Genomic DNA, 11,202 nt, shown 5'->3' with positions numbered 1-11,202 from the left:
CACCCTGATAGAAGAAGAGTGTCCCTATTCTTGTCACAATCACCCTAATCGTAAGAAGGGGAGAAAGAGCCAATTAAAGCCACTTGTTTAAGATTTCAGGGGACTGGGGAGAAATGGGACCTCAGGCAAGTGGGAATGTGATCTACATGGGAAATCTCTGAGAGGACACCTGCTCCTGCATCGGTCTTTGTCTCGAGACTCCTGGAGGTGCAGCCCTACAGAAGCGGCAAACAAGCGGAGCGCCAGCAGGGACATAGGGCTCCGTCTGTGGGAAAAGGACAATCAGTGAACTTTCAAGCCCAGAGGGTGCGGTAAGGCTTACAATTTGAGCTGGATGTCTGGAAACTCGATATCGCCCAGAGTATCAATTACCTCACAGGCTCTGATCCTTTCCTCAGAGAGCAGAAGTAGCCAGGCAGGTCTCTGACACGAAACTCTCTGTGCAGCTTTTAATTAACTCTAAGAAATTGTGCATCGGAGTCTCCTAGAAAGGGAGATCGTTTTGCCTCGTAGAAAGACACAGGAGTCATCAAGATAGAAATTTGAGTATGACAAAAAATATCAAGAGATTCCCATGTCTGCCTTGGCCCAGGGAATTAAACAACGGTGGGTTCGCTCTTTAAAGCATAAGGTTGGGACCATTTCTCCACACCAAATTCTTGCTCAGGGCATCATTTCCAAGGAGAATCATAAGAACTTTGCTTTCCCTGCCTGCCGTTTTGGTATCAGACGTCTTTGGTATTCAAGCATCAAAATGTGAGGAACCGTCAGGTCTTGATCCTATACAGGTTGGTAATTCCGGATACATGGCGGAATTACAGAATCCTACCTGATATCTGAGTGCGAACTTTCTCTCCATTCACTCTAAGGCTGTCGCTAGACTAACCCTCTCCAAGTCTTTGTCCAAGTATTCTCCATCAGCAGTTAGAACAGACCTACCAGTATGCTTGACACTTCTCTAGACGTTTGGGATACAAGTAGCCAAGACATGATCACTACTCTCAAGGGGTTTATTTTCTAGTAAAGAAAACAGATGTTTGAATGAATAATAATAGCAGCTATTTAAAAAATATATTTATATTTATTTATTTTTGACAAATAAAAATTGCATATAAAGTATACAATGTGTTTTGAAATATGTATACATTATGAAATGATTGCCATAATCAAACTAGTTAACATATCCATCATCACTTCCCATAGTTACCATTTTTGTGTATGTATAGTGAGAACATTTGAGATTTAATCTCTTAGCAAATTTCAAGTATATAACGCTTTAACTATAGTCACTATGCTGTATGTTAGGTCTCCAGAATTTATTCATCTTATAACTGAAAGCTTGTACCCTTTGATAAATAGCTCCCATTTTCTCTACCCTCACCCTCTGGTGACCACCATTCTACTCTCTGTTACTATGAATTTGGCTTTTATTTCTTTTTTAGATTTCACATATAAGTGAGATCATGTGATATTTGTCTTTCTATGTTAGGCCTATTTCATTTAGTGTAATGTCCTCCAGGTTAACCCATGTTTTTGCAAATGGCAGGATTTCCTTCTTTTTGAAGGTCGAATAATATTCCATTGTGTATATATGCCACATTTTTAAAAATCCATTCACCTGTCAGCAGACACTTAGGTTGTTTTCACTTTATGATATGATATGCTTTTGATAAACATTGGGCTAAGCACTTGTGATAGCTGGCCTCCTTAATGGCCCCAAAATGATCCTCACCTCCTGCTATTCCTGTGCTTGTGTAGGCCCCTGATCAATGAGTAGAGCTGACATGTATAACTAATAGGATTTGTGGGGGGAAAAAAAACCAACACATATGTGACTTCCAAGGCTAAGCCATAAATGATATTGCCGCTTCCACCTTGTTCTCTCTTAGATCAATTACCCTAAGGAGAATCAGCTGCCATGCAGTGAAGACATTCAAGAAGCTCTATAGGGAAGTCCACATAAAGAAAAACTGAGGCCTCACACCAATAACCAATGAGAAACTGAAACCTCCCAACAGCCATGTGTCTCAGCCATTTTGGAAGCAGAGCCTCCAGTTTCAGACAAGCCTTTAGATTACTGCAACCTCATGAGAAACCTCAAGTCAGAACCACTCGGGTAAGCTGTTCCAAATTCCTGACCCACAGGTGCAGGGTGAGATAGTGTTTATTGTTGGTTTGAGCCACTAAACTTGAGGTTATTTGTTCTGCAGCAATAAATAATTAATCCAGTGCGTTGCATTCATTACCTGTTGACTTCTCATGATAGTCCTATTGAGTATTAATTCTTGTCCCGATGTTATAGATGAAGAAATTGGGATTTAGAGAGATTAAAATAAGAAGCAAAGTCAGGGCCGAAATTTAAGTCTACTGAACTCAAAGCCTATGCTCATACTGTTACAGAAATATTGGGAATTCAGACCAGCGAGGAACCAAGCACCACTCAGAGAGTTAGAGAAACCAGAAGAGCTAGAGCTCTGAAGATCTGGGCCCAGAGCTCAGGGGCAATTTTGCTTTTATAGGGCTTATCCTGCTGTTACAGTTGGCATGTGCTGATTGGTTGATTTATCCTCAGGTAGTTACAGACCACAGGAGTTGCTATGGGCTAAGAGCAGTTACAGAGCATGAGATTTCAGACAGGAACTGAGGCAACACATCTGTTATCTAGACAGAACAATCAAAGGGGAGGGTGAGCCTTCAGTTGATCTGGAGATCACTCTGCCCTTCGGCCTACGCACAAGCTCTCTACAGAAACAGAACAAAGAGCTGATTACAAGGTTAGCCATTTGAGTGGAAAATCCCTCAATACCTCTGTACAATAAAGTGTTTTTAGTGCAAATGTAGACATCTATACAGAGAACAGAAGGTCACAGTGGGAGGAGCATTGAGTTTTACCTGGAAAGTCTGGAATTAGAGGTAAGGAGGAAGCAAGCAAGACTTGTTAGAAGATGGAAGACTTGTAATGAAAATAAAAGATGGGGAGATATACACCAGGAGGGCAGCAGAAAGAGGCATTCCAGAGGGAACAGGCATGGGGGCTCAAACAGCTTGGAGGGGTCAGAACCTGCCTGGAGTTTCTAGCTCTAGAAGAATCAAAGCCTCATGGCTGCTTCTCCAGGGCAAAAGTTCTAGCCCAAGACTTACTCTTGCAGTCACAGGACCCCCAAAATCACTGGAACTGGTGCCTTTTCCATAAAGTGTTCCCCCAGCCCCTGCTTTTGATTAGCTCAAATCACCTTTAGGTCCCCATTTTTTCTCTCGCTCGCTTCTCTTTTACAGACCCAGTTCCCTGGCATATCTGAAACACATACCAGTTCTTCCTGGCAGGCAATGTTTACAAAATGGTACTTATGATGTTTACATCTGCATTTATAGCATAGCTCTTGTCTACTGCAAAATATCACATGAACCTTACTTCTTTCTTTAGCAGGGTTACTAGAATAGCAAATCAAGGAAATTCAGGGGACCAAGTACATTGGATTTCAGAAAGGCATGTATCCTTTCTTGTGGTAGCCTTCTGGATACACTGGTGGATTATACATTAGAGAAGCACAATACAGGAGATGAGCAGTTAGTTCAATAACCACACCCAAAGGATAGTGACCACAGGTTGATGTCAAGTTCTAGAAGACTATGATGGTGCCACCAACGGCTCTGCCCTCAGCCCACTCGCAGGCAACATCTTTTAAATCAATAACCTGAATGAAGATATAGAAAAGGCAGATTTATCAAATTTCTCAGTGGCTGAAATGGGGACAGTTAGTAAATAAATAGGTGGATTGGCAGAAATGAAAATTGCATACCTCTCCAAAGGCTAGCCTTGGTCAAATCTACAAAGATGAATTTCACCCGAAATGAAAGCTCCTTTGCTTGAGTTCCAAAAGTCACTGCACAAATACACAATGGAGATTTCTGACTCAGCGATAACTGTGAAAAAGAAAAACATCGAAAGGTTTTAGCCAATGGTGAGTTAAATAGGAGCTGAGACACAGGCTGTCTAATCTGGCTTTTAGTTGAGGGAGAAAAAGAAGGAGGGGAACTTTGACTCTGAAGGTTTACGGCTGAGATTCTACAGCCCCCCACCACCCCAGGGCTGTATTTAGTAACTCACACTCTACTCCATTAAATGTGTTTGGGTTCCCAGCGCCTACCCACCCCCTCCCCCCACACTGAGCCAGGGAGCCCTTAGAAGGTAATGAGAATGCTGAGAGCTTGGAGTCTGGGAAGAGCTTGGAAACTAAAGCTCTCAGAGCCCCCACCCTCGGCCCTAGCCCTGCTGATAAGGATGAGAGCAAAGCTGGCTGACAAGTGATTGGAAACAGGAGTTCCCAGACCCTTTAACCCTTCCATAGCCTGCCCGTTCCTCTAAACGCTGAGGCCCTTCTCCTTGGGGCTTCCTGCTATCTGTATCAGAGCCCGCTGACTTTCCCCATCAACTTTTTATTTTCCTCTCCCTTCGTCCTGATGGGTCATTGAATGCTGACTTTCTACCTGGAAAACAGTTATTACTATCACCAAACACTGAGGTGCCAGCCCCTGCACCTTCAGGCCTCCCTGACAAGTCAGCCAGAGAGACTCTCTCTGGTCCAGAACCCCCACCCCAGCACCCTTAGCCACCACACCTCTGCCTGTCCAGGGCCACTGTTCACAGCAGGAGGCTACCAGGTGAATGTCAGTGCTATTTGGTGCCTGAGGGTGGTTGGAGCAGAGACCCAGGCCCAGTCCCAGCATTCTACTCCCAGAGCCATTCTCTGCTTCCCTGGCAGGCTGTGGAGCTCTATGGGGACCTTCAGGGGTCACCCCCAAACCAGACCTGACTTTGCTGAGTAATCCCAAAGGCCGTTCACCTACCCAGGTATTGCCTGGTACCTGGACAGAGTACGTACTGGGACAGAAGACTAGGGGGTCTTGCTCCTGGCAGCGGCCAGCGTGGCTGAAGCTGAGAGGAAAGCAGTCTGCTTACCCTGGGAGGAGCATTAAGGAGAAGCAAAGCTTAGGCCACAATAACTAAGTGTAATAGAGCTTCCTTCAGCAGAATGAAATTCAGATAAACTGCCATTATAATGCAAATCAGCTTTGCCCTAAAACCTTTACCCAAACGGGCAGTTTAATTAAATCTCTAATCTCCTCTGGCCCATTTTGACCCTTACTCTACACTGGACCCCCTTTCTCCTCCTCCCCTACTCCTCCCCAATTGACTTGGGAACTTCAAGATTCCATTTAAAACACTTAACCTGTAAGCATGCAAAACATCCCCAAAAATGGTGGACCTGGGTCTGGGATTGATCCTCTTTGAGGGTCTGGTTGTGCTGTGTCATAGGGTATTATTTCCTTGAGGCTCAGATCGTTCTGATTGGGGTGCTGGATGCTGATGGCAAGGGTGAGCATGATGGTGGTAAAACTGACAAAGGCGATGCTTACAGTAAAGTAATGGCAATGCGCCCAGCCTTGAAGAGGAGGGTGTGTGCCTCATACAGCCCTACAGGCTTCTGGTTGTCCCCAGGAGGTTGACACCCATTTAGGATCCACTCCATACAATGAAAAGTCTGCAATCTTACCACCCATGGAAAACACGTGGCAGCCCTAATAGATATGTACATACAGACCACAGTGTTAAACCAGAAGAGGCAGAGATGGACAAATTGGCCTGTCCACGGGTGTCCCCATTTGTAAGGCTGCACTGGCCACTGCTGTGAACCACAGAGGGATGCTGAGCCTGTTAGTGAGAACCAAGTTCTCTGGGATCATAGGTAGGGGAGTGATTAGGAGGAAAAAAGAATCGAGTGGGGCGGGATCAAGGCTGGGGAGAAGGGCTGGCCCCAGAGCACTGATGAAGAACAACCCAGCAGTGCCTTCTAATATCTGCAAAATGCTTTAGAAGTTTGTGCCATCAAGTAAAAAAAAGCAGAAAGGAAATCAAGTATCAAAGGCTGGGCACCATGTATAGGTTATCTCTTCAATTCCAACCTTGTAATTCTTATTCTCTTCCCGCCATCCCTTGGAGGAAACTGGGATGCAAAGTGGTGAAGTGACTTGCCCAATGTCACACAGCTCGTGCTTGGCTGAGCCGGGATTCCAACATTGGCCTGCCTTACTGAAAAGTCGATACTCTCTGCTTAGCGATCAGCCACAAGGAGTATAATGTTGGAGTGGGGAGTAACCATCCAGTAAGCCAGTAACACTTAACTCATCTCCCCTCCCCTCTGCAGCAACACGTTTCCATCTCAAAACAATCCATTTCCTCTGAGGGAGAGCAGGAAGATCTCAGCAGGGACGAGGGAATCAGCTCTCAGCCCTGAGCTTGTAGCTCAAGAGTGCTGGGCTTGTGGGGGACTTCTAGGGGCTCAAACCCAGAGGAAGAAGAGCCCCAGAGAATTTTCTTCCCAGGAAAGAAGCATCAAGCGGGGATAGGGGGGTGGGAGGAAAGGGCATCTGTAAGTCATATAACAAACACCAGACCTCTCCATTTTATACCTCATTCCTTTGGTGGGGGTCCACAGAGGAGCCTTTTCTATTTGGGAAACTGAAATTTAAATCACTCCGAACCCTGCGTTTTCTCTGTTAATTGTATGGACTTCACTATGCCTGAAGAACGCTTGGACTTTTTTTTAAGAGGAAGTTGTGTTTGTGGAAATAAGACTCTCCGGATTCAGGAAACATCCCCGTTTCTTGGGGGATTCCCTACTTCCTGGTATTGTGGGTTTTCTTTGTGAAGAGGAGAAGAAGCCCTTTAGGGAGGTTTCCATAAATCTTGAGTAAATGAGAGAAGCTGGGGGTGTTGGAGGCCGCACAACACCCAGCCCCTGAGGGAGCTCCCGAGCCCTTCGGTTCTGCGCGGCCTGACAGTGGCAGCCACCCCTCTCCGAAGCCAGGTGTCTCCAAAGGTCACCCACTTGGAATAATAGGTGCTGCTGTTTTGACTTCTGAAAGACAGCCTGGGCCTGAGGGAGCCTTCTTGGCTCCAGGGCTAATGTGAGCGGGTCAAGAAAGTGGGATTTCTGGACAAGGTCTGTTACAGAGTCCTTTGTCTCTCTTGCAGCAAAGACAACAGAGAAGAATTTTAAAAGGCTGTCTTGGTCTCCAGAACCCCTCTGGAAGCAGATGGCATGTCAACAGGTTCCAGCGCAGGCCCCAGAGGCCCCAGACCTGGGAGCCTTATTGGAATGCAATTACGCTAAGTGCTGGCTGTTAGGATGAAAAGGCAGGAATCCAATTATGGAAGGAGCATGCAGTGAGCTTTCATTGATTAACCTGTCTTGTCTGATTCCATTCCCCACTGAGGTGATTTTGGGGGCCTTAGGTTATGAGAAAGAAAAAAGGGAAAAAAAGCCAATGCCAAAAGCAGGGTTGGTGAGCATCGGGAGGGCCTGTGGACTCCTGAAATTGCCTGGTAAATGTGCAAAATGGAAAATGTACATTTTCTAGAAAGAGGCTCTATACTCATCACATGCTTAGAGGGCTCTGTGGCCCCCCAAAGGGTTAAGAACCACAGGGACAAAGAAGTGAAAGATCAGCAGGGTGCTTAGGAAAGAACTGCCTCAGTTTTCAACTCTAAATGTCCATAACCCACCTGGGTACAATTCTGGGTCAATCGCTTAGCAGTAAGTTACTTAGCCTCTCTCTGCCTCAGTTTCATCTGTAAAATCAGGATAAAAATACCTACATCCTGAGGTTGATGAAAGAATTAAATGACAGAAAAAATGCAAAGCTCTTAGCCCAACATCTAGCCCTTCGCTAAGGGGGCCATTTTTCTTATAATTATCTATTAAAAGTTCAGAAAATAAAGTGGACATACACACATACTCTTCTAAGTGGTCTTTTGACCCTAAACTCACAGTCTAGATTCCATGGGAATCCCTTGACAAGACCCTCCTCCAAAACTGAGTGGGACCGTGAGACCCAAGGTCTCCAGACACTGCTTCCTCTAACCCTCCCCCAATAGGGCACTTCTCCCCTAGAAGGCACCAGGATCTGGGCACATTGGAAGAGAAGAACTTCTGGAAGTAGGGGCACATCAAGTATCTGGGTGATGCCAGGACCCAGGAGGGGTTGTCTGGGTCTCAGCGGGAGCCACCACTGGCCTGCCTCATGGAGCAAAGTGTCTGGAAATTTTAGTCACCAGTCTTCCTGCCTGTTGGAATAATACAGCCACACACACTCAGTTGAGATGAACTTCTCTATCATAACTGGTCCCAGAATGAGACAAATCCAAGGCCCAGCATCTGCAGAATGCCTAGTGTGGGATTAGGAAAGGGAAAACCAAATCTCTCCCCTTTCCCTCTGTATTAAGCATGTCTTTTTATTTTCTGTATTTTGATGCTTTGACATCTGGGGCCTTGCTGACACTGGAGGGTCTATCCCTCCCAGGGTTAGCCAGTTCCTGGAGTGAGTAAAGGACTTACTGCCAATAATAAGCTTTTCATATGAAAATCAACCAATCCAGAGTCCATATCCCAAACCGCTTCCTTTCTCAGAGCTCTTACACCTAGACCTCTACCCACTACCATAATTCCCATGGGCACAGGGACCAGACAATTAGGGACAGCCTCTGTGCCCCAGAGACAACTAACACGTCTTCCATTAGCTAACCCTAACTCCGCTTACCCTGCCTCACTGGTCCCTCCTGTGGAAACCAAAATAAAAGCTCTTGCCTGTGTTTTTTCCTTACTCCTCCACCTATTGACCAACCCTGGTGCTTCTCTTTGTACCCACCCCCATGGTGTGGCCTGGTCCCTTCTCCTGGGATTTATAAGTATAACAAACTATCTTTTCAATGGTGGTTGTCTCCTGATCTGCTGGCCTCACCAAACTTGAATAATAATAAAACCTATATTGTAAAACGCCCCCTTCCCCGCCCCCACACACCTTACCCTCCTTGGAGACCCTCGGAGCTCTCCTCTATCAGAGCCTACAGGCTGCCCCAGATACTTTCTATCCCAGGCCCAGTTGCTGGGCCCTCCTTCCCCAGCCCACCCCTACTGCCCCAGACTTCTGCTCCTAAGCCAGAGGCTCCTCCCCATCTGGGGTCAGAAGTAGTGTGATCCCAACTTCAGCAAGAAATTCTAGAGGTGAAGACCGTGGGAGGATCTTTATTCTTGGGTTCCCAGGAGAGAATACACTCAAAGAGCAGAGAGGAGGAGCTGGCTCCAGGCCATACACTCGTTTATTCATCAATCATTCATTTATTCATTAATCATTCATCCCCCCCACCCATCAATCATTCATCTGCTTATTTATTCATTCGGTTTGTTTGTACCTCTTCCTTGCTTTGGTTGCCACAGATGTTGGTCCTCTTCGGCTTTGATCTGTCCCCGGTTTCGGTGGCAGCCGCATAGCAGAGGCCTTCCGATGTCACTTTGTCAGTTACCTGACTGGGAGGGTGTGCTCTCAGAGGAGCCTGAAACAACCAAAGGAACAGTGCAGAGCTGTCCCCTGCCTGAAGGCTCTCTCCATTTCAGGCTTTGGCCTTCTAGTCCATGGGTCAGTGGTAGGGGTGGGAAGGGTCTCCTAAACCAAGGAATAACGTTCAAGACATGCTTTATGGCTGCTTGAAAACTGCTTTTCTGGGCCATCTGGAAGGCAGAGACTATAGGAACTGTGAGCCTCCAGGCTGTGAGGCCTGGGATTAGCACTTGGGCTTCCAGAGAATACAGTCTGGGGAAGCCTGGGGCTGGAGTTTTAGAGGCCTGTTACCCTTCTGATGGGTCTTCCAGTTTCCACCCACCCCACTCCACTTCACCCCAGAAAGTCTATTCCCAGCCAGCAGCCAGAGACACTCCTATGTAAGTCAGATCATGTCCTATCTCTCTAGTCAAGTCCCTGCCAGGATTTCCCATTCACTCAGAGCAGAAGCCAAGGGCTGGAGGATCTGGTCCCACTCACCTCCCTCCTTTCTGGCCCAATTGGCCTTGCCCTTCCTCAACTCACCAGCCACACTCCTACATTAGGGCTTTTGCCTGTGTCATTTCCAATTGTTTCTTCTGGAATGTTCTTGACCCCTGGGACACTCTTGAAAGTGGCTCACTTTCTCATCTCCTCAGGTCTTTGCTCAATTGACACCTTCTCCATGAGCCTATCCTGACCCATCATATTGAAAATTGCAAACCACACTCACACGGCATGGCTCTCAACCCCGCTTACTCCTTAGCACTCATCACCTTCTAACATATTATATAATTTTCTTATTATTTCTACTGTTTATTGCCTGTCTCTGCATGCTAGGATGTAACCTCCAGAAGGGCCAGGGTTGTTTGGGTTTTTCTCGCTAATGTATCCAATGGTGTATCCATGGATGATGCCTGGTCCGTAACGGCAGCTCAGAAAAGCATTCCTCGAATAAAAGAATGAATGAATGACTGGGCTCTGGGAAGCTCCGAGGGTGAAGCTTGTGAAGTAACAGGCTGTGGCGTCCAGGGCTTCCTGGGACAGAATTTAGAAGACTTATAGTAGTCCCTGTCAGCTGTGCGGAGGAGGGGGCATCCAGAAGGATCCCTGGTGCCAGCCTTCTCAGGCAGCAGCATCGGCGGGGACTGCGCTAACTCGAGATGCCAGCTCTGTGCCGCTCTGGGGCTGGCCAGCGCTCTGGATGTCATTAGCTGATTTGTTCTGCTCGGCAGAATGTACTTTTCGTATTTAGGCAGAAAAAACAGCTTTCGGTCCTCGTGCCCTTTCTTCTGTGAGCTGTAGCACATGGCCTGCTCATTATGAATTAATCCTCTAAAGAGCATGTTCATTATTCTAATTTAATTGTGCTTCGTTTCAGAAAATAACTAAACTCAGTGTGGAAAAAACTCCAACGCTGATCGGTTTTCAAGAAGTTAACCTAAGACAAAATACTGCTAGAGGGCAGCAGCAATTTGGAATCATTAAAGGGAACCCATGTAAATAATAAAAACAAAACTAAAATGCAGAATTAAATTAAGGAATAGGAAATTAAATTTGTGAATCTGATCTGAAATTGAGGCCCTATATGCACAGGCTTGGCCTGGCTTGGCTCTTTGCTTGGGAGTGCTGGGGCGGTGCAGGGGCGGGAGGTTGCACAGAGGTTCCCAGGCCAGGGACGTGGAGGGCAGGGGGAAGCTCACAGGCCTCCTCTCCTGGATGACAGTGTGCTGCCCTGGGAAGATGGATGTGGGCCGGAGAGAAACAAAGGGGGCTTCCCTCACACAGGATCCCCTCAGAGGAAGACGAGAGCCACATTGTCAC

The 11,202-nt window shown here is 46.6% G+C and overlaps 1 protein-coding gene across 1 annotated transcript; it reads right to left on the bottom strand.

Moving 5' to 3' along the window:
• Nucleotides 1–1,608: 1,608 nt before the first annotated feature.
• CUNH2orf91 (chromosome unknown C2orf91 homolog) lies at nucleotides 1,609–10,065 on the bottom strand. The gene is given in 5 exon segments (XM_025045209.1): nucleotides 1,609–3,695; nucleotides 3,801–3,920; nucleotides 9,251–9,443; nucleotides 9,446–9,504; nucleotides 10,022–10,065. Coding segments are annotated over 4 exon segments (405 nt in total). The 3' UTR covers nucleotides 1,609–3,695; nucleotides 3,801–3,811.
• Nucleotides 10,066–11,202: the final 1,137 nt, after the last annotated feature.

The sequence above is a fragment of the Pteropus alecto genome, unplaced genomic scaffold, assembly GCF_000325575.1.
Source record: "Pteropus alecto unplaced genomic scaffold, ASM32557v1 scaffold131, whole genome shotgun sequence".
NCBI lineage: Eukaryota > Metazoa > Chordata > Mammalia > Chiroptera > Pteropodidae > Pteropus > Pteropus alecto.
The sequence above is the reverse complement of the archived record's forward strand: the minus strand, read 5'-3'. Positions and strand labels throughout refer to the sequence as shown.